Genomic DNA, 24,895 nt, shown 5'->3' with positions numbered 1-24,895 from the left:
ATAAGTGTACCTCATGTGCTACCTCTGAGAGGAACATCAGCTGCCAAGTTTTTGTTTTGTTTTTTACATTGAATGTGCTGGCATTACCTACCTTTGCAAACTTAAGTCAACACAAAGCATTTTTCAAGCTCATGTTCACACTCAAATTTAATAAAATAACTTCACTGATGCTGCCTCTACATTCTTTTATTTACAACAGTTTGTCATTTACAGTGACCTTAAGGCTTTAATACAAATCAGGAAACTGCTTTTTCATTGCAGGTAAAGCAGTTTTCACACATGAACTTTTCAGCAACAACACAGTCACGCTCGTCATTCAATCCCTCTTTAGAATGAGGAGACTGTGCAGGAAGCACCCTCACTTAAACCAGAATATTTCCAGAAGTGAGAACTGTCAGGACATGAACTTTCTCCTGTTGAATGCGGCATTTGAGAAAGGAAACTGGACATCATCCCAACATTTTCCAGACTTCATGTGTGTGAAAACAGTTCACGTTGCAAATGAAGCGCAGTGAAATCATCACAGGTCTGCATACTGATAAAACACAAGTTTGCATTCATATATGTGCACAGCTTATATTCACATTCACATATTGTGTCAGCCCAAATGTACACTGTTCCCAGCACCTGACACATTCAGATATTTGTTTGACAAGAATATCCAATGAGAAGTGTTTTTCAAACTGCAAAAAAGAAAAACAAAATCACATCACAGTCCATCAGCAGAGTAAACTGAAGCCTTGACAAAGAAGAGTGTTTCTCATGGGCATTAATACCCATTTTATATGTTTCACATATAATCAACATCCTGGTTTTGAGAAACATGGACAATCCGCCTGACGTACTTCAGCAGAAACTTGAACAGTGTGGCATGTCAAAACCTTTTCTGAACATCTTGTGGCTGAGAAAGAAATCAAAACAACTGCACAAAGATGATCAGAAATTACTGCATGGTCATGTACACAGGAAAATAGGGAAAAAAAAATAGGTTACTCATGTTTCCTATAAAGACTAATTTGGACATACAGGAGTCTGATATGAAACTGACTGAAACGGTACTTTTAGTGTTTCAGACATTAACTACAGTCATGGTAAAAAGAAATTACAGCCCCCGTCAGTTGTATGGTTTTTTTGAACAGTTATGGTCAGATGTTTACATAACACTCATTGTGAGCATGAATGATTTCTTCCAACTGTTCTTTTTCAGGGTGGAATAACTATACAGCACAAATCTTTAATGACTTTAAAATCCAAAAACTGGATTCACGAGTTGAAGTTATTTTGGATTATTTCTAATCCACACAGGGTCAAATATACTGCTTAATGTACTACAGTGTCTTGACTTCATAAGGCCTATTAACTTCTCCTTAGTGATCATGATTGGTCATTGATATACAGTCTATTTGACAGCACTCATTGAACTGACCAATACTCAGAACAATGGTAAAGTCCAAAGAGCCCAGTGAAGCTGTAAGAAGGAGAAACACAGATTTACAGAAACTGGGAAGGTATCTGGAGCCATTTCTAAAGAACTGCAGTTTCTAAGATCATAAGTTCAAACTGTACACAAGTACAGGTTATTTGGATGTGTCACCACTTTGCAAATGGTAGGAAGAAGATCCAAACTGTCACATTTAAATAAAGGGAAATTAGTTAGGATGATCAGGAAGAATGCAGGAACCACCAAGTCTGCCATGAACTGGAAACTGCTGGAACACCAGTGTTAAGTTCTGGACTTTGGATCATTGCAACATCTTCATTCTTTTCTGTTTTTTTCAGTTTTGTGACCTGACATTTAGCCGTCAGACTGACGGCCTTACACTTGAATCGGAACACTTTGGTATACAGAGGAGTTTATGGTCGACTCAATGACTGCAGGATGCCCAGATCCTCTGACTACTAAACTAACAAATCATCACCCCTACATTATCCAGCTTAAAAGCTAGTATGAGGTTTGTGCTGGTATGCTGTGTTTGGTTTTTTGCCAAACACAGCTCTTTGCTTTTGGACCGAATATCTCCATTTTGCTGTTGTGCTCAAAGGACATTTGTGGGTTGTTCAGATTAAATTTTGCAAACTGAAGTTGTGCTGACAAGGTCTTTTTAGGGAGAAGAAGCTTTCTCCTAGAAACCTTTCCAAGACATTTTCTGTCATTTTCTAATTGTACTGTCTAACTGAGGCCTGTAGAGTCTTGGCACTGTGTTAACACACCTGAATGCTTCACACCTGCAAACTATCTAAACATCTGCTTTTACAAAAGGTGGTCAAACTTGCTGATCATCAGTTAATTAAGTGCACTTAGCAGCGCTTGGCTGCCATTTACCCCCTTAATTCCTATGGCTGCAGAGAGGCTCTACTTAGTTTTTCCACACACAGCTTTTGGATTTTTTGTTTAGTTTTTTTTAATAACGTCCTTTCACTAGCTGGAACCACATCACATTTAGGTTTTACAGCATTTCAAGTTGATAATGGCAGATGGTGTGAATATGAATTGAGACTGTGGTTTGGGGAAGGCCTCAGATGGGACTGGCAGCAGGGCAGATGCCAAGGTAAAAATGAGGAGGGCATGAACTGAAAAAGAGAGGAAGGCTGGGAGACAAAATCAAGAACAAACAGCTTGTAGTGTAGGGGTAAGGGTCATATAAAGACAGAACTAGAAGGGGTGTGTATAGAGGTGTGGTCCTACTCCAGAAATTATCTACAAGATATTAAAACCTTATAATTTAAAGAGGATGTCCCTTCTTTTTGCCATGACTATGAATCATATCCTGTCAAGGTAGAATAATTATTAAAGCAGCTTTAGGCATATTTACAGTCATTTCAGTAGAAGCATAAACCTATTATTATGATTAAATTACTCTCTAATAAGGCAGATGATACAACATCTCACTGTGTTAAAAATAAATAAGCACTTTAGATATTTACATCTCATTTATCTATCGGAAGCTGAGCATAAAAAAAGCATTAAAGTTTCAACGCAGTCCAAATCACAATATAAATCAATGTAATTTTTCTCCACACAAGCCTGACATTGCTTGTTTGTATAGCGCTTTTCTGATACAAACCTTCTGTCTGCAAAGAGATACAGCTTTTCACAGTCTATGAGACGATGCTCACGTAACATTTCTACCACATTTAAGTTGAACTAATTCATTCATCACTGCTCTCAGTCTCACTTCTCTTTCATTCCTCTCAGCTACATAATAAAAAAAGACTAATTTTCATTGCAAGCTCTCATGATCCCTAGTAGATTTAAACAATGCTCTTCAGCGTATCAAATGCGGCTTTCTGCTCATCTGTGTTGCTCAGTGAGTCGATGTCATCGTACACACGCTGGTACTCTTGCAGGAGCGAAACAACAACTCCATGGCCAAACTGCATGGCGTCATCTAGAGGTGTATTCCCCCATCTAACAAGTAACAGGGCACAAAATGGACATAAATGGTTTTTTTAAAGTTAGTGTTATCGCTTTCAAATGAAGGAGAGGACAATTTAAATTCCTACCTGTCCTTCATGTGAGGATTCACTTTACATATCTCGGTTAGAAAGATTATAGCTTCCACTTGACCTGAAAAGAGAGGAAAAAAATAAAAAATAAAAAAAATAAATAATGCAGCAAGCCCAACGTCAGAGCCCAAAGAACAGAAGACTAAACATGCTGTAGTCAATTTAGACTTCTTTGAATGTTGAAGCCAGGATTTTCCAACAATGAAAGAAATAATAATGAAAATTGTCACCTTCTGCAGCAGCGATGTGGAGCACTGTGCGAGAGTCGTAGTCCCTCTGCTCCATGTTCACAGCCGAAAGGGCAAACCTGGGGGGATAACAAGGACACGGGAAGGCGAGATAAGACGCACACGAAAAGGTTATTGTAACTCCAGTGAAGGACAACTGTCAGAAACCATGGTATGTGAGAAACAGTTACATGATGAAATCACATTTATATGGCAGCTAACATGCTCTTTAATGTTTTTTCCCTTTCTTTATGGAGAATTAGGTAAGAAGACTGATACCGCCTCATAAAGGTCTGTTACAGCCAGCAGACAAGCTAGCTAGACATAAAGACTGTTAACATACAGTAGGGGTGGGGGGGAAAATCGATACTGTGTAGTATCGTGATATTTTGTTTGCTAATAATGTATCGATACAGGGACAGCAGAAATCGCTATTTTGTTACAAAAAAAGTTTTTGTGCTCTGACTTCAGAGCATGTTGATCCTTTTTCTGAGCAAGAATCCTGACATTCCTTCACTGTCCAAATGTATTTAACTTTTTTTTTGGCAGCAATAAACATGACAGTTTACTTATTTTAATTTAAGACATGTTTTATTTTAATTAAGTTTAAAACTTTTTTATTTAATGTTAAATTATATTTTGTTTTAATTTACTTTCAAATTCTTCAGTTGCTGAATGGGCTGCATAGTTTTCATAAATTGCATAGTTCAGAATAGCTATAATTGTACCAGATGGTTGCATTCAGTTAAGTTGGACTAGACTGTAATACAAACCGTTCAGTTTGTCAACAAAACTGACTGAAATGAGAGAAAGACTGAGTGCAAGACTTTGATATAAGATAAAATGAATATTGATAAAGTTTACCTTTATGTACAGAATCTGAATATCGCAGATATTTAAAAACAAAACAAAAAAAACCAAAAAAACAATCGCAATAATATCGTATAGTGCGTTAAGTATTGTGATAATATCGTATCGTGGGATGTATGGTGATTCCCACCTCTAACATACAGTATGTTAAAATGTATTTATTTAGTATGACAACAAGAAAACTTAGCACAAAAAGTGATTATTTCTTTGTTGTAACAATGTGACACTGTTGTTTCCTTTTAAATGGTGCCACATTATAAGGAAAATGCATTTGCATTGATGCCCAAAAATCTGCTTATGTAAGAATGCATCATACAACAGTTTGTGTTGTGTATGTGTTTCTGGTAAAAACTAAAAAACGATTATATCCAGGTTTTACTTACCTTCTTAGAGCAGAGACGTCACCATTGTATGCTGCGAACATCAGGTTTACCACTGACTTGTTCTAATGGATCAAACAACAAACACTGTGAGAGTGGTTGTATCTGCTTTGTTTTGGATGCTCATACTAAACATGGCCAAAGTATTGCATATTAAGGCAATCTGTATAATGTTAAAGCTCAGCCTTCAGATTGCTCTAGAATCTTAGTTTCAGATGCATTTTGTCTCCTTTAGGCTCAAAGAAAGGGAGTCCTTAATTATGTCATCTCAAACACAGATGGTTGAGAACAGTTCCAGTCAGTCACAATCAAGATCATGCAACTCATCAAAAGTGTACAAGGTCGCAACAATAATGGAGACAGGAGAAAAACTCGGGCACCTAAATACTTAAACTGGTCCATTGTAGGTGATGTGAAGCGATACAGAAAGAGTGATTACGCAAATACCACATCCTATGTGTGGTATAAAGTGTTTACACAAATTAGTATTTCATGCAGTGAGTTGTAGTTAGAAACCTCACAGCTTTAACAGTGTTAAACGAGTACATTCTAAACACCTTTAACCTCCTAAGACCCGAACTCTTCCATGGCATGCATTTTTAATTTCTCTTTGATATTTGGGCTGATTGTTTTTACGTTCATCAGGTCCCAAAGAATTGCCAGATTTTTCTTTACCTAATCTTTGTTTCTAAGAAAAAATGAGATCCACATATGAGGATATTCATATAAAATTTCGATAGAACAGTAGCAGTATAATGTCCTCGTAAGTGGATATCAGGCCCTTGTAGAGCAAAATTGAGTATTTTGGTCTAAATAACCCAAAATGTGATGTCCACATATGTGGATGCCAGGTCCTAGGAGGCTAAACAATCAAACCTTTAAACAATCACAGATCTTGCTGTCCAAACCTTCTGTTTTTGAGAGCAGCCAATCAGAAGAAAGCTTATTTAAAGAGACGGGTAAGGGAGATAAATCTGTTTGTTTAATGGAGTGGATAAATAAGAACTATTTATCCTCATCCTTGTAACCTTGGACTCTATTTGAGACCAAGGTTACAAATATGAACCTTGATAATGAGCATAACAGGGCTCCAGTATATTGTTAGTAATTCATGTTCCTACTTCTCTGACATCATCACCAAAACCAGTCATAATGCTCGGGTCTTATTTTCTACAGTTGACAGGCTAACAAACCCTCCTGTGTCAGTGGCAGCTAAACTCCATTCGACCATGGCCTGCAATGACTTCGCCAAATTCTTCACAGACAAAATCCAAAAGATTAGACAAGCAATTGGTACATCAACAGCAGATTCAGGATATGTACTGTGTCCACTGAAAAACTGTTTAAACACCATCAAACAGTTTCACCCTATTAACAGCAAAGACCTGGAGGACATCTTAGGTCAACTGAACACCTCCTCTTGCCGTTTAGATGTCCTGCCAACAAGTTTTTTCAAAAAGGTCTCAAAGACTTTGGAGTCAGACCTGAATAACTGCTATGATGCCTTCCAGTCAGGTTTTATGTCTGAATACAGACAGTGGAAAAATGTCAGTCTTAGTTTTGCTGGATCTCAGTGCAGCATTTGATACAGTTGACCACAACATATTACTCAAACGACTGGAGAACTGGGCAGGTCTTTCAGGAACTGTACTAAACTGGTTCAAAACATACTTAAAAAACAGGAAATACTTTGCATCAATAGGTAACTTCACATCTGTGCAGACAAGTATCACATGTGGAGTTCCCCAAGGTTCCATCTTGGGACCCCTTCTGTTTAACATTTACATGCTCCCACTGGCACAGATTATAAACAACAACAAAATAAACTACCACAGCTATGCAGATGACACACAAATATATATCACAATGTCACCAGGAGACCGAGGCCCTGTACAGGCTCTTGGTAAATGCATTGAGGAAATTAATGACTGGTTATGTCACAATTTTCTCCAGCTAAACAAAAACAAAACTGAGGTAATAGTCTTTGGTGCCAAAGAAAAACGATTACAGGTCACCAGCGAACTTCAATCTATACATCTAAAAACCACAAACCAGGTGAGAAATTTGGGTGTAGTGATGGATGCAGACCTAAACTTAGAAAAACCCATTAAGACAATAACAAAATCAGCTTACTATCACCTCAAGAATATATCAAGGATAAAAGATCTGATGTCTCAACAGGACCTGGAAAAACTAGTCCATGCATTCATCTTTAGCAGGCTTGATTACTGTAACAGCATCTTTACAGGTCTACCTAAAAAAAAAAAAAAAAAAAAAAAAAAAAAAAAATCAGTCAGACAACTACAGCTCATTCAGAACTCTGCTGCTCGAGTCCTCACTAAGACCAAAAAAGTGGACCACATCAGTCCAGCTCTGAGGTCTTTACACTGGCTGCCTGTCCGTCAGAGGATAGACTTTAAAGTTCTGATGCTGGTCTATAAAGCTCTAAATGGTTTAGGACCAAAATACATCAGTGACCTCCTGACCCAGTATGAACCTTCCAGATCCCTCAGGTCATCTGGATCCGGTCTTTTATCAGTTCCCAGAGTCAGAACCAGACACGGAGAAGCTGCATTCAGCTTTTATGCTCCTTATATCTGGAACAAACTCCCAGAAAGCCTCAGATCAGCTGAAACACTCAGTTTATTTAAATCCAGGTTGAAGACTCACCTGTTCTCAGCTGCATTTGAATAAAGCACCAAATCCACACTTTTAAGCTTAAATTTCAAAACTTATATTTTAACTACTGATTTTATCTACTGTTTTTTTTAAATCAACTTTAAATCATGCTTTTTATTGTTTGTTTTTTAATGTCTCTGTAAAGCACTTTGAATTACCTTGTTGTTGAATTGTGCTATATAAATAAACTTGGCTTGCCCTCTGCTGTTTAGACTGCTTACATTGAACTCTGGTTCTCTCTCTCTCTCCCTCTCTCTTCGGTGCAGTTTGTTTGTGCAGATGTGAACATGGTGCAGACCAAAACTAAGAAGTTGGCAACTGACTGCTTCCAAATATGTGATGATGTGTGATGCTTTATTTATATTTGGTCAGATAACCACTTTTGTCAGCTCTTTCCTGTATTTACTTTTGTTGCGCCTTCCACAGATACATTAGGCTAATATAAGAGGACTGAAAGTCCATATTTGGCTTGTTCGCTGTGAGTTTTGTGAAGTAACCAAATGGGAAAGTTTACAAACTCATCCTCTGACCCCAGACCAGAGGAAGCAAACTATCGGTGTGAAAACACCCTTAGTTAGTCAGTCACCTGAAAAGAAAGCACTGGCTACACTTGTTGCACTAAACTCACTGGATCATCATCGTCATCTAATCGTCTCCTCGGGTCGTGTTTCTTAGTGAAATGCCTCAGGTTGTCGTAATTGTGGAAGTTAAAGCAAGACACGAGATCCTGATGAATCAACAAATAAAAGACAATAATTAATATGACATACATAACATGTGGTGAATTTGATCTTTAACTTTTTATCATAAAAACACAAAGAAGACATGAACATTTAGCTTCTGTTACAAAATGTAAATATTTAAGACTTAAAAAAAAAAAAACTGTCATTATGTTTAAGAAGCATACCTGACAGAAGTGAATGCCACGAACACTGTTTCCAAGACGATCTAATGGTGGGGACCAACACATCATACCCATGACATTGGGGACCACCAGCAGTACAGCACCTGAAACGCCAGATTTAGCCGGCAAGCCCACCTAGACAAGGACAACCAACAAAACATCTGAAATCTCGATGCAAACATCTCATGATTAGTACTCTATGATAAAAAAAAAAAAATCAATTTTCTTCCTCCAGTACAGGGACTCACTTGGAAGGCAAACTGTCCAGAAAAGTCATACATGCCGCACGAATGCATGAGACTTAGGGTGTTGCGCACTGCCTCGGCACTCAGCACGCGGTTGCCTGTGATTGGACAAATACCCCCATTTGCCAGCGTGGCAGCCATGACGCTTCCTGACTCGCAGGTTACCTCTATGGAGCACAGCTGGAGTTTAAGAGAAAAAAAAAAAAAGATTAAATACTCACAGAATTGGACTATATTGTTCTTACTGTATTATTCTTACATTACAGATTTCTTTTGCAACGTGGAAACTTGTGAGGGAAATATTTTGCTCTATAGTAGTTTTAGTGTTTAACCCTTCACTTTCTTGATCAGCTGGTCGCCAACTATGTCAGTTTCTTGATGCAGAAAAGATTGTGTGTAAAGACTGCTAAGAGATGAGTCCGTAAACTATAACAGAAAAAGATCAATTAGCTAAATCATGTAAATTTCAGGTGTTAATTCTGGTCGCCATGATTGACTTTTCATGGTGCACATTAAAATTTGATCTTATTATGACGAATCTATCGACAGTAAGAGATGAGGGTGTTTTATTTTATAGCTAAATGCTAATGTTTCGCTGATGCTTAGCAGGTACAGTTAGATCCGTCATTTGTTGGTCAAAAACACAATTTCTGTAGTTTTGCCTCTGTGTACCACCACAGTGGATTTTAAACCAAACTTCAGCTTTAATTCAAGGTTTTTTACAAGAATCTTGCAATAACTCTTTAGTAAATACAATTTTTTTATATATAGGCTCTGATTTTCAATAGCTTAAAAGCAACTGAACAATTCACTGACAAGTTTCAGGGTCGGGTGAGTGTTGAATGGGTATTTCATGGCTTTTTACTGATATTTTAAATATGAGAGCTGCAGACTTGTCAAGTGAGGGAGGCCATCATTTGGCTGAAAAAGCAAAATTAACCTATCACAGAGATGGCAAAACTTTAGAAGTGGCCAAATAAAAAAATCTGACAGAAGGAAGGACGAAAGAAGAAACTAGCTTAATCGTTTCTGACCATTAAGGACCCTGAAATGTACTTTATAGGTTTTTTTGGTTCACTACAGACTTCTTGGCTTTAAATATATTATCTGCCCCTGCTGGTAATGCAACTTCTGCATGCATGCCCATTTCATGTTTCGGAGAGGCAAAGTATGACATTGACAACTAACAATATCTAACCAGGAGAAAAACATTTTGCAGGAGGTAGGAATATCATAATCAAAGTCTATAACCAAGAGACACTCAAGAACAGGAAGGCTAAACTTTGCCAAAAAAAACAAAAAAAAAAACTAACACTCAAGCCTGCAAAATTCTGCAAAAGCGTAGAGGGCTATGTTCTGATTCAGCCAAATGCTGCAAAACAGCATGACAGCACTACATAGAGCAAATCGATAATGACCCCCAAAAATGCTACATAATCAAACAAAACGTTTCTTAACGTAAAGAAATGGGATAATCTTCAGTAGCCAAGTCAATCATCTCAACGCTACAGAGCATGCTTTGATAAAAATGTCTGTAGTACCTTAACAGTTAACGGAAAATTGTTGTAAAACCCCTTGAAGTAAAGCTGGAAGTATGTACTTCAATCACATATTGATAGTTTGATTTAAAATTCACTGTGATGTGATGAACAGAGGCAGTGAACTGTAGCAGAGTGTAGATTTGCCCTAGAAAAAGAAGTTTCACTGTCCAGCAAATTATCGACCTATAATAATCATGAGGTTTCTAATTACACTGCTTACTTAGCTAAACATTAATATTAAAGCTGAGGTTAGTGGGAGTGATACTTATTTAAATACTTGCAAAGTGTCATAGATTATTGGACAATTGGAAACTTGAACAAGGGGTAAAAAGATTCATGACTGGTGCCGCCATCCAGTTGTGTTTAATCTGGATCAAATTGTTGGACCAACTGACAGGGAGCTGCTCTGCTAGCATACACATGCTAAAATATTGTTTCCAACAACTTTAAAGGACAATCTCACCTGAAAGTAAAAGTCAAGAGCTGCAATCATATCTGCATTTTCAGGAAAGCACTGCAAGGAATAAGATTAGAGTCAGCATATACTATTCAATTAAATTTAAAACCTCAATTCAATAACCCCTGAAGTAATTAATATTGTATGCAAAACACCAAAAATAATAAACGCACCTTTTTCTCTTTGAGGTAATACCCAATGGCAAAATTCCTGTCACCAGTCTCCCTCTCTGACTGGAAACTGCCGGCACACAGCGATATGAAAACCATCATTCAGGGCACAAAATGACAATAGTTTTTACATTTCTTGCAGCAGGCCACTCACGTTGCATTGCTGAAGCCCACATACTCTGTACCAGCCATGCTTTTCAAGAACTCCATCACCTGCAGTAACATCACTTTTAGAGACCATTGAGCAGGAAGAACAAATACCAAAAAGGGACTAGATATAAAAATTTCTAAAAATAAAACATTTACTTACATAGTCAAACCTCTCAGCCTTATTTGAATGAGGCTGTAAGAAGAGAAGAGGAAAAATAACTTTCTGTTGCCAGCTCAATAGAGTCAGTAAGTCCCTACAGATGGCAGTGTTTGAGTGCTTTGACACTGAAGCATACTTTTGATCTTGGGTGTGTGTCAATATCTGATGTGCACATGGTGTGTTTGAGCGTGTCAGCCCTCGTGGCAATGTGCTCGCTGTGACGTGAGGGCTGCTTATGGTTGTGCTTGAATTTCATGGACCAGCAGATGATCATTACCGTGTTGTAGAGGTACCAAAAGGGGATGGCGCTACATTCATATTTAATGGCCTTATCTCGAAAGGTTAAGGATGATAGCAGACATCACTGAGTTCAAGGAAAGACCTGAGGACTAAATCTCATGACCACTAAAAGAGTAGGCTTTATGTCTTTCAAGGGAATTTATCTCTGGTGTGCTACCTAATATGAAAAATTATTTTTGACCAAAACATACAGATGTTTGATGTTAAACTTTGATATGTAAACCTTAGCAATATTTATGCACTCCCGAATGTGCACAAATGTTGCATCTTCTATATACTTTGTAGTTTTAGCCTTTAATTTCCTTTTCTGTGTCTAAAATAAATGCTTTTTAAGTATATAATCTCCTCAGTGTAAATATAAACTATATGCAGATACACTGAATAAACTATGTTGACACAAGTATTGCCCCCTCTAAACACACTGAGCTGTGAGGCTGGCTAACACACCTTCAGTTCTGGGGGCCACAATTGGCCACAAGCATGCACACGCCATGTTGTCCGCCCCAGACCGATTCCCCTCCCTTGCAGCTGCACTTGGCCCACATATGATAAGAGTCAGCTGTCAGACTTCAAAAACCAACACAAGCAAAGCCTCTACGACCATATATGACTGTATGTTTTGGAGTAAAGGCAAAGATCACAGATAAGTCACTATGGGGGGCATATAATCTCAGCCAATAGATAAGGATGTCATGGCTGTTGCTGACGTTATCCATCAGGAGGGAGTTTGTTCAGTAAACTTCAACCTATTTGGTATAAAAGTGTTGCTTTCTAGAACTTTGCATTGTAAATAACATTACATCACCAATAGTTTGACCTTTAAGAAACCAGCAATCTGTGGCTTTCAGCTGTGTATTTCTTTAGCGCTTCATACCCATGAAAAAAGCAATTTTCTAAACTAGTTCACAACATTTAGCTCACAATTGTCTTTATATTGAATATTCTACCGTCCAAAGTACCACTAAAGGGATTTGCTTGCTTAGGTCACACACAGATTGCAAACTGTGGCACAATCAGGTTTCATAATGACTGCAAATTTTATAAGATTGCAAACCATACAGGGCTCGTCCCTACTCATGCACTGGCTACAGGAATAAAAAAAGAGTTTGTCTATTTTTTTGAAAGAGTTATTTTTTTGGCAACTTCAAGCTCGTGTTGAGCCGGCAGCTAAAACCCAAGTGAAACCATACATTATGAAAAAATCTTTTGCAAAACCTATTTCACTCCTGCTTTGTACAGACTTTTAAACAGGTGATTACTCCTTTGAACTGTGAATCTCTGGAGAGGCTACAGAACACTATGCTGCACTGTACTAATTCAAGGGAAAACATTTAATAAGGACTGGGTTTAAAAATGGAAAGCCTATTTTTGGTCATGTCCAGCTGCCTCCTAAGAGACTCCTCTGTTTTGCCCCAACAACCTCATATAATGACCGACAACTACGTAGTTATTTTATGTGCATATTCTTAAACACAGACATGTGCATTCAGTAAGCATCTATTATCACATCAATGTATTCAGGGCTTAGATTTTACCTTAATTAAAGAACTGATGACAATAGCTCCAGCATTCACCATGGGGTTGTGTGGTTTATCTGCACAAGAAATGAGAGCAAGTTATCACTGATTTGCCCCTAACCACAAGAATAATAAACTGAGACTGCTGAGACTGGAGAATAAATTTCATCTTGGGGGCTTAGGATGCAGCGACGGCTAATGAACTGAAGACATGCAGTAAAATCCAACTGGCTTTAGAGATGAGCAGGTACTTTAATTGTAACCCAGCTGGCAGGAAAATTTCATACAACATTTGTAAATGTTATACCTACAAGCTCTAATGATGTTTCCGATTGAATGTTCAAGGAATATTTCTAGGTTAGAAGTTTAATGCATTTCTGACTGCAATATACATAATAAATATAATGCTTTGAAAATGTTCATTCATAATATTACATGGAAACATTAAAAATGCAAATATTCTCTGCATTCAGAGAATATTTCCAGGATGTTTTTGGCATTCCTTTAATGTGATGGAAAAAAGATAATAAGCAAAATAAAAACAAACAAAAAAATACACAGCCTGTGTGGGTTGACTCTGGGTACTCTGTTGGGACATTAGGTTAACTGTGGTTCTTAACTGGAAATAGGTGGGAATAACCATCAAACCCTCTAACTGCAGCTAAATACACAGATAACTGTTTGTTTTCAATTCTGAAATTGCGTAGTAATGTTGTTCCCATCCACATAATGTCCTCACAGAGACCACGCACGTGCTGATCGCTGGGTCGGGCAGAATAATATGTGCAGCAGTGTCTGGACATTTGAAAAAAATGGAGGGACAGATGTTCTTGTAAACTCTGACTCATGTTATTATCGCAGGGAGCATAAATGGGGTTCTTTACGCAAATCACTTGCCTTCCTCATTTAGGGACAGTTTGTTGAACTTGAGACCACTTGGCTCTTTGCCCACAAACTGGTGAACGTGCTCACTGCCAAACTCGTGCACAGCGATGGCGTACTCCAGAGGCTTCACACATGACTGCAGACAGAAGGGAACCTTGGTGTCACCCACAGAGTGTCTGCATGACATGAGGATGTAATGGAGAAAAAAATAAAATAAAATAAAAAATAAAATAAAAATGGAGGCGTGTTAGTGAGGCAGTACACACGGTGGAGGTTTAGAGAATGGAAAGACGTAGAACAAGTGGAACTGATACTGCACCTCTGTCCGTCGATTGTGCACAGAGATACACCCCACAGGTCAGGGCTGAACTTAGCCAACTGTGGAATGTAGTCAGCCACCTGCATAAAGACAAGAAACATGTGAGTGAGCTAAAAAATGATGACGCACACGCTAAAATCAATACGCGTGTTGGTCTGGCACTTACCTGTCCCCCCTCCTGCTGATGCGCACTGTCGTACATTGTATCAATTTGGTGGACAAACTTTTCAAAGTCTGGGATGATAAATTTTTTTCTGAAAGCCTTAGTCAGCAGCATGATGTTGTTGCCCACACACCTACGAAAGGACACAATTACAATGAGGTCAAGAAACCCTTAAAAGGCGCGCTTTAATTAGTAAATTTTGATATTCCTAACTGTCACTGAAGCTACTTTGTAGCAAAAACACTGCCCATAAAACCACCCTTCAATAGGAGGAGCCAAATAAAAGCCTTTCAGTGAGTAAATCCAGGTACCGATCAGTGTTTTCATGGCAGACATTATGACCCTTTACAGTTAAAAGACATTATATATATTAATGCAAAGATGGTTCTGTGCCAGGGAGCCGTGTCAATGTGACAGAAATGCAGCATGTACAATTCCCACAACTGAACCAGACTAATGGATTTAATAAATTTTATTATTCACACCAGTGTGATAAAACAGGACTTTTATCCCATGTAATAAAGTGTAATGGAGACTGAGATGTTTTCATAAACAAATAAAATCCCTTTGACTCTGCTGTGTTAAGTTACAGCAGAAATTGTGGGAAATATTGGCTTACTTGGATTATTAATATCAGACGTATTCTTTGTGATGTGAGACAGGCAAGCAACTACACCTCAGCTTCACACGTAAGACAACAGAAAACGCTGAACAGCAGACACCAATCATAAACAATTAACAATTACAGGGCCTCTTGGGTACTTCGCTAAGCCAAGTCGAGACGAGCTACGTGATTAAAGTACTAAGTTAAATTTAATGAAATTTGGTGGAGAGGTGGAGCTTTGTGAGGTTTTTGATGACTGCGGTCTTGGTCTAGGATATTGTTTCAGAGTGACTCTCAGGACGATTAATCAAACAAAGAGCTGTACAGCTAGCAGGTCCTCAAATGGAGCCATATAATACTGTGCAAAGGTATTGAGCTTTCACTCATGTCTTGGCATTTTGCTTAAAAAAGAAAAAAAAAAAAGAAAAAAAAAAGGGAAAAATATGTGCAGGATTTTACTGAAACTTGCAAACAAATCAAGCTACAGCACGTAAGGCAAAAAACAGAGTTTCTGCAATTCTAAATAAGCTTGAAAGCCAATATTTGAGATCAGCACCTTGCGTGTATTAAGCAGTAGCTTGAGTGCAGGAAGCTGGTGAGGAACTTTGTGGAGAGGTCTGGAAGAAATCACCTCCTTTTCAATGTCAGCAAGGCAAATTGTAGACTGCACTATTTTTCATTCTTAACCTGTTACTGTAAGACAACAACTTCCCTTGTAAGGATCAATAAAGTAGCTATCGGTCTATTCTTTCACATAGCCTGAACTCTCTGAGGCAAGCTTTTGCTTTAACTTCTTTAAGTAGTCTTCAGAAATAGTTATCCAGTCTTCTTGGCCAACCTGTGACTAATAGCGTTTTATTGTGTTTCATATTCAGGTATGCTTTTACTGCACTGACGGTGTTTTGGGGAATGTTGTTATGAAGCTGTTGCCCGTGAGACACTTTGTAGATAGTATTGCATCACAATGTGACTTTTCTGAGTTCATAATTAAATCAGTTTTCAAGATCCTCAACACCACTGGCTGAAATGCAATCTCATTTCAGCCAGTGGTGTTTTCAGCCATGACAGAGACTCTGCTGTGTTTTGAAACACACCATTCACTTTTGTAGTTTTCTAATGACCTTCCCATGACAGTGATTTGAACTACAAATGCACCTTTCTTAAGAATGTTTCTTCACGGCAGCTTCAGTGAACAGCAGATGGATCAACTGAAGGTCCAGATCCATCCATCATGTCTCGTATCAGGTCTTTGTTGGATTTCTCTCCCATTTCTTAAGGACATGAATTTCAGATACGGTTCATCTTTTGCAGATAGTTTTTCATGCCTCCTACTTCTTCTTTTGTACTCCATATTTCCAGTTCCCTTAAAAAAAATTTTTAAGAGCACACTATGCACTGTACATGCTTATATTTTCTACAAAAAGTCTTTGGGAATCACCTAGTTGGTGCAAAAACACTATCTTAGGCCAATCAAACTGTTATCATTAGCATTTTTCAAGGATTAATCTAAAGAAATATGAAGAAACGATTAGCTTTTGCTGCTAGTAACAGTAAAATCTTTATTTATTATGGGTTGTTATGTGTACACTCAACACTAGTTCATTACTTGAGCCTTGCATGATTTATAAGTCAAATGGCAAAGAAACAATTCCTCTGAAAAAGGTTAACGATTGGACTGACTCAAGACTTTTTGCACAGTACTGTATAAACTGAATGGCTTATACATCAGAATGGCTGATTGCACCTTTAAGCTAAAAGTTATATTAAGTAGTTTACTCTGAGTTATATGTAGTTGTATTACTACATAACCGTTTTTGAGAATTAGTCAAAACACTCCTCTGTAATATGAGCGTCCAACCTTAAACCCTTAAAAACCTGAACCATGAAATAAAGCATTTATTGAAACTTAAATAACATTAATTTGCATATATTTTAGTTCATCAAATGAGTATAATATTTGTTACGTTTGGCTTTTTTTGCAATTTTGTTTTATTGCAGAAAAGAAAAACTCATTGATGATGTAAAAGTCTCAAAAAAATGATACACTTGGCTTTACAAGATAAACCTTTGGCTTTTTTCAAAGAAAAGGAGTCCAGACATTTTCTTTAGCTTCTTTGATCCAAGCGGAAAATCCTGAAGTTATTGAGAAAGGTGGTGCCTGAAAAATTGTTTATATAACTAAAACATCAATCAATAATTGAAATCTTCAACACGCAGGCTTCAAAGTAACCCGTTTCAGGCCAACTGACATTTAGCTAAAAGGGTAAACAAACCTGCCCATACCAACTCATCCAGTAGTTATTATAGATTTCCATTGCTGTGTGTGTTAACTGCTCAGCAATGCAGTATGCTCTCAAGGAAAGGTATGCACATTCTGTCACAGCTCTGAACTAAAATATCTGGGCCCAGAGGCCTCACTAATCCAAGACGATGCTAACGTGAGGTTTGGGACACCAGGAAAAGAGAGTGGAGAGAGCTTCCATTATTCATACGGGTCATATCTTTAAAAAAAATAAAAGCTAGCTCTCTCCGTTTCTAGTAGCATATTTATAGTATGCTCTTGAGTGTTCTTCAGGAACAGATGACCTCACAAATTTTAGAAAACAAGCACAGAAAATCAGAAATGACCAATTAATTTTAACAGAGATAGTCAGACTATTTAACCCTGTGCTGTTCCAGGCCAAAGGAAGAGAGCGAGTGAATTACACAAGTCTGCTATGAAATGATATGTCTGGTCAGCAGCCTGCATAGCACTTACGGATCTGTTGGGCCTGCTAATGTAATTGCCACAGTCTGGAGCCAAACCAGAATGATGCCCTTTCATTAACAGCCCCAGAGACCCCCTGTCTTCCAGCACACTCCACTGCTTTGGCTGGCATGCATGCACGTGAATTTTGTTAGCTGCAGCTGTCAGCCATAAAACGCCCGTCTCTGTCAGGCCCTTGGACTCAAATAGCACTGATCACAGATCACTAACAAACACTCATGTGAAAACTCAACCAAACTTCATCATTTTCCTCCCATTTACTCAATCTTTATTTGAAAGATTATAATTAAATATATTTCACTCAAGGTCTTCTGACTAGTTTTCAAGTATTCAGCAACTGTGTCCCCAAACGAAATCAGTTTGGCGATCGTTGCTCAAGAGTTGGCAGTTTGTCTTGTAATCAGAAGGTTGCCAGTTCGAGCCCCAGCTTGGACAGTCTCGGTCGTCGCCTACTGGTGACGGCCAGAGGGGCCGATGGCAGCCTCGCTTCTGTCAGTCTGCCCCAGGGCAGCTGTGGCTACAACTGTAGCTTGCCACCAGTGAGTGAATGAATGGTGGAATTGTAAAGTGCTTCGAGGGTCTCGAAAAGCACTATATAAATGCAATCTATTATTATTACATCACTATACACAATGTTTTTCACCTTCTGAAAAGTTTCTTATCCATCATGACTATCCCAATGGAGTCACGGGTGGATTGTCGCATCTGATGGACACAATCGCGTAGCCGAGGGTCAGATGTTAACAAGCCTGTTTTTCTTAAAGCCTGCAGAGAAGGGAAATAAGAAGCACAAGGGAGAAAAGAAGGGAGTGACCTACTGACATATTCTTTCACACACTGAAAAAGCTTTTTATGTAAGAATATTAAACATGTGTCAAGGACATGTACAGTGAAAGAGCTGCAAAGCTTCAGGTGTTGCCACAAGGGAGAGAGGCGGAAATACAGGCATAGACCAGATCACTGGAATCCCTCTCGCAAGTCACAGTGACAGCCGCTGTATGTGGGTCTATTTTGGGGACACCATGTGTACAACCCTCCTGACCAGTGAGACACCTTTTGACTGGTAAGTAATTCTGTAAGCAAGCACGCGGCTCCAAACATGCTCTTGCAGGAAGTGCTGAAATTAGACTGTTGTAGTGTTCCTGAGTCTATTTTAGAGTCGAGCCCTTCAGTTGACTGTTTGAGGGTTGGGTTTGTGAGCACAACAGACAGAACTTTTTATAAATATATGTTAGCGAAAGGCAACAGCTTTTAAATGAAGCAGATTGTTTTTTTAACAGCAACATGACGTTCAGTTGTGCATTTAACAGCTTGTTGAAAATAAAAAATAAAAAAGAAGAAAAAATTGGGTCAGTGGAAAACACACTTATAATTAATTTTTACAAGCTGTTCATCATCACACACAATTATCTCCTTTTCATTCACAAATGATGGCCCAGTGTATCCTTTGCTAAAGAAGGAAGTAAAGGAAGAACCAAAGTAGCTTTTTTAGTATTTAGAAATTTCAAACATCTCTAATTATGGCTGCCATGCATATACTTCTGGGTCACTTTACTCACTTAGAAACCTTTCTAAGCAAATGTAACTATTTGACTGCACTCAAAGTCCTGACTCTGCCTTTTTTAGATCACCTGCTTTAGGTTTCCAGTGTTTTATGACACCCTGAGGGTCAATGTGTTTTGCAGTTGTTATTTCCATTGCAGGGACACCGAGTACCACTTTCCCGTTCCATCTCCGCTCCAGTAACCTCTACAAACACACCAAGTCATTTGTGCTGTCACCTGTGTTGACACACGTCTCTCCTTCTTAATGTACGTTCTGTTTTAAAAAGACTGAGTCGTCATAGACACCGCAGTCACCAGCTGTCTGTATAACATGTCCCATCACAGGAGAAAAGGGAAAAAGACTCCGAGTTTATGTTCTATGCTCTAAGTCTATGTTCTACTTCTCAGTAACCTGAGCTCTTGTGAGACTTTTAAGATATGAAAAGGTTCATATCTGTTCATAGAAGCATGACTTTTTTGAATGTGTGAGCTTAGTGGGACCTCATGTATCTGACAGGAACCTCATAATGCTCCTAAGATTAAGTAAGGAAATAGTAGGTGCTGGTTCCTAAATTAAATTCCTTTAATCTACTAATATTATTAAATCGACCAGTACAACATCTCAACTGTAAAGTCCTGTTGTAATTAAAGGCAAAATAATAATTAAAAATTAATGTGAACAATTAATATTGCTCTCTGATTCTAATTACTTTGGTCCTTAGTGCCACAGCTACTATATATAGTCCTATTGCATAAGAAAGTCCCTAGACACTTTTTAAACTGGACTCCTCAGTCAGGTGGAGATACTCTGGATTCCTGTTGTGGGATAACATGGCACTGCCAAGGGTGATTTGGTTAAAGTCAACGATGTAGTCGAGTGTGTTTGTGTATGTTCACATGGGCCATGAAAAGCCAAAACAGTGCTCAGTGTGACAGAGGAAGTGTAAATGTGCTGCTGACGTACAGAGATGAACTGGGAGAGAGGGATCATCTCTTTGCCATCAGTGATGGTGTAGAAAAGCAGGTCCTCCATGCTGGACATCAACCTGCTTCTATAAAAACAAAAAACACACACGCAATAGGTTTTGATGTTTAAATGTGGACAAGCTTCAATGTCAGAACTTGAGCAATGAGTCAAAGTTTATGTCAACATAAAGCTAGTGTAAATACTGGCATTTTTCCAGTGATCTACTTTGATCCTAACATAAACTTTGTTTTAGAGAAGGCTTAACTACATGTATATTTTTAAAAAAAATCTACATAAAATATACAGTGTAGTTTTTGGAGTGTTGCATACAATTAATATGCAGACAGATATTTTAAAATATAATTGAACTTATCAATTTTCATCTATAAGAAGGGCAAAACAATTAACCTGCTTGTCATGAAGTGTTATAGAGTTAGCAAGGGTGACTGAATCAGTTTCCAAAGAACCCAAAGTAACAGCACCATAGTCATTTTAAGATTGATAATGGTGTCACTCCTTTTTACAGCAATTTTTGCATCTTTCCTGCTGTAATTATATACATAATAGTGATCACTTGAGATTTACAGAATATGCACTTTAATATAGTGTTAATCACTGCACTTTTAATGTGTCTGTGTTTAGGCAATTAGCAGAATAAAGAAGGAAATTAACTGCTTTAAGTCTGGCAAGTAATTTGGTGCCAATTAAATAAAAAATACTGTTATATCAAATAATATGAATTCAGTGCCTCAATTATGCCATATTTCTCAATTGAGTAACTTTTATCACTAGCAAATACTTATTATTTAATCTACAAATTACTTTTTTGTATACACAGAGATTCTTGTTTTGTTTGACCAGGAGCCCAAATTAGAGATATTTAGTTACTCGCTATACATTCCTTACTTAAATCACTGAAGGTAAGTGAAAAGCATCAAATCAACATATTTAAAAATTTGAAACAGTGAAAATGTGAACAGCATAAAGAGGAAAAAGGGGACCAGGCAGAGTGATGGCCTGCTAATTAAACACAATATGTGTTATGGTAGCCTAGCTTTATATGTATTTTTTTACATTTTTTTTTTTTTTAATGTATTGGGTTTGCTCATTTCAGTTTAGCTTTTATTGTTTAAAAATGTATAATTTTAGTTTAGGATACGGGTCATGTCAAATAGGAACCCCAGTCTCAGTTAGCCTGCATTAAAGCCTCCTGATGTAGTAACCACACCGACAAAAGTTTCAAAATAGCCTTCAGTGTAGTTTTGTGGGAAGCAGATGTTATATTGTTTCTTGACCTGGCACACTGCCGTATTGTTAGTAGTACAACTGTTTTGTCAAAGTTTGCTTTCCATGCATGTGTTTAATTGCTTTTATTAACCTCTGGACAAAAGCAAACCAACATTTTTTTCCAGCTATTAGCAAACATTAGCTGCCTGCAAGCTGCAGTTTTACATCTTACAGACTTCATTGGTGAATCTTCCCAGCTTTACATAAAAGGTAAGACTATTTACCACAAAATAAGAAACTTTTCTGACAAATTTTACTTTAGTTAGTGTGGCCACCTGTTACTACAAGCTTGAATAATGAGGGGGACTTAAGCAGCTAATGCTAGTAGAATTATTACTCTTATTGTGAGAGTACTGTAGTAAAAATAAAAGTACTGAATGATTTTTTGACTAATTAATGATGACAGTCTTCTGTGACCTACTTGGTGTGTCCTTGGTCCACATCAGGGCCCTGCTGGTGATGATAGGCTCTGTGGGTGTGGGGTGATGCTGCTGCCCAGCAGGGGAGAAGAACAGGTTGCTGAGTCCTGGACAAAACCATGCTGTCAGCTCCAACTCTAGCAAAGATCCCTGCATTTTTAAATAGCTGCAGGATTCCCGGGTTAGCTGTCCTCAGACTTTTCAGGCAATGCATTGTGATAAGTAGGGCTCAGCGTTTAATAATTCAAAGTAGTTTTTTTTTTCTTTCCTCCAGTAGCTGATCTTGAGAGATATCTGTGACCTGCGCTCCTTGGTCCTCGGAGCTTTAATAGCAGCAGCTGTCTTACAGACGGGATCAAGTAGAGGCTGTTGCTCCGGGGCGGGGCTGTGACACCGGTGTTGTGCCAAAGTACTTTGGCACAACACCGGCAGCATGGTGGGGTCAACAACCAGTACCTATCGACATGAAACTGATGTAATTTCGGCCAAAGTTAAATCACTTCCATTTAAACAAAAGAAAAAAAGAGAAAAAGATATATTCTCTATACTTTTCAGGGATTTATATTTTCCCCCTCCATTGACCATCCAAAAATATTTATAAATTGAGATTAAATGGAGTTAAAACCTGAAATGAGCTCATAAACAAGCTTTGCTTTCGTTTTTAGGCATATATATATATATATATATATATATATATATAAATAACTTACAGAAAACAATCTAAAATGGTTTGTTTCTTACTGCATGAATAACACATCCAATATCCAATGCCTAATATTGAATTCATATTTGATTGTTTATGCAAAATCTTACATATATTTCTCCTATTAAACTGTTATTTTTGTTTTTATTATTACTAATAATAATGTTGGTGATGATAGTGTTTAACAACAACAACAACAACAATAACAGTGTTTTCCACATTTTATATGAAGAATATAGGCAGTGTTTCATTATAAATGCGTCAGTAGGACAACTGGCTCTTCTATTAGTCATGATATGTAAATATGGACTGATGTAAATGACCAACTGTGTTGTGTTTGTCTCCTACATACTTCCTGTAAGGTTGCAGTCAGGTTGTCGCTACGGTATTTTCTAGTGTTGTGACATAGTGACACCACCTGGTGAGTTTCCCACGCTCATGGACTGAAATCTTACGGTCCTGTCCGCTAGGTGGCGTACTCACTCCAGGACCTTCAACTCAGGTCAGTTTCCCCTCTCTAACTCTGTAGTTTTACTGAGTACACATCACAGTGAGATCTTTCCTCTCCAGAGGGTTTCTCAGCATGTTTCCTGGTGCTTCAAAGACACTTTAAAAAGATCCCTTCTTATTTTTTTGAGTTTTGGACTTGGCTTCCTGTCTTTGATCTCAGCTGCTATGTGAGATGTTCACTGAAGAGTATCACCAAAACTTTTACTCCTTAGTAAAACTATTTCTCATCGTAGTGGAGGATTCTTCCGAATTGCAGACATCACATGAAAATATGTATATTTTCTATTTTTATCTATTCATATTTATCTATTTATTATTAAGGCAATCAAATCATTGAAATACAGTCTTTCTCACGCTTTCAAACTGTGCAGTAACACTTTAATTGTAGACTAAAGGGACAAGATATTATCTTTATTACCAAATAAACAAGGCCTTGCTAGGAATGGCCTTCTCCTTCGCATTTCCAGCCATATCAGTTCTCTAAAGAAGTATATGCTAACCCATGGTCCCTCTGTGCTACCTCTGCCGGTTGTAGCTTCTCTGTTTTCAGCAGAAAATGTTTTCCATTCCTGGGCCAATGAATGCCACCTTTGTCCCTTCATCCTCCGTGTTGTGTGAGAAAACCCCCCTCACTGCACTCACCAAGCCTGCACAAACTTAACCTCTTTCCCCCTCCACCTCACACAGGAAAAGAAACTTACCGGCTCTGGAGCTTTGATTCCATCTTAGTAATCTGGAGGTCTGGCTAAAGCCTTGCAATAGAGGCCACTTTGGACAGACGTTTTTAAGTACCTTAGGGAGGAAAAAAGGTGAAATGTGATTGGAACAATTGTTAGGATACTCTGGATCAAAACAACAAATATAGAATAAAGGCTGCTATATAAGAACATAGAAAGAGCTAGAGAAAGATGTTGGTTATAGCTGTTTCGTCAAAGTGAATTGTGTAGAGGTAGTTCATACAAAAAAGTGTGGTAATTAACAGGGTAGGAGATATCTATTAGTTCAAGGCTAATTTAAAGCCCTGGGAAATCCTCATTATCAGCCTGTCCTCACCACATTACCAATTACACTGCCATTTTCACTGGATTGGGGCATGCTTATTTTCCTGAATCACTCAAAACCGTCCAAGCCCTGAAACACATTTTACTCATGCTACCACACACCACTCTTGTTCGGATATTACCCCAGAAACAAAGGATGTAAAACGCCTTAATTTAATCCATTTCCAGTTCCTGTTAAACTCAAAGCCTCCTACACCGCCTGCATGGCAATAATATGATATTAGGAAGAGGTATTAAATAGGTATAGCACATTGTGAAATAAAGCTCCTCATTAGAAACTATTGAAACCTTGTAGAGATTTAATGCATCGTTTAATGCATCTCTCAAATGAAAGGATAAGGGCCATTATCCCTGTGCCACCCAGGGTGTAAGGAATTCCATCTCTTCTCTAAATTGAGTCTTACCCACATAGCGACACACACACACACACACACACACACACACACACACACACACACACACACACACACACACACACACACACACACACACACACACACACACACACATAGAGGGCATAAAACTGAATTATAATACATTCATTTCCTGGAGACTTATC

The 24,895-nt window shown here is 38.1% G+C and overlaps 1 protein-coding gene across 1 annotated transcript; it reads right to left on the bottom strand.

Moving 5' to 3' along the window:
• Positions 1–145: 145 nt before the first annotated feature.
• On the bottom strand, positions 146–22,408 carry gls2a (glutaminase 2a (liver, mitochondrial)). Its single transcript, XM_085392778.1, has 18 exons — positions 22,065–22,408; positions 20,354–20,441; positions 18,489–18,610; positions 14,478–14,607; positions 14,312–14,391; positions 14,005–14,168; positions 13,126–13,184; positions 11,291–11,323; positions 11,135–11,193; positions 10,984–11,050; positions 10,817–10,867; positions 8,816–8,992; positions 8,571–8,702; positions 8,292–8,390; positions 4,988–5,049; positions 3,738–3,814; positions 3,505–3,568; positions 146–3,409 (listed from the first exon to the last, which is right to left on the bottom strand). The coding sequence occupies exons 1-18, from the start codon at positions 22,274–22,276 to the stop codon at positions 3,253–3,255; spliced, it is 1,833 nt and encodes a 610-aa protein (XP_085248904.1). The 5' UTR covers positions 22,277–22,408; the 3' UTR covers positions 146–3,252.
• Positions 22,409–24,895: the final 2,487 nt, after the last annotated feature.

This window comes from Rhamphochromis longiceps, linkage group LG20 (genome assembly GCF_057381845.1).
Source record: "Rhamphochromis longiceps isolate RC_006_pf linkage group LG20, R_longiceps_female_GT1.1, whole genome shotgun sequence".
Taxonomy (NCBI): Eukaryota; Metazoa; Chordata; class Actinopteri; order Cichliformes; family Cichlidae; genus Rhamphochromis; species Rhamphochromis longiceps.
This window is presented reverse-complemented; position numbering and strand designations above follow the sequence as displayed.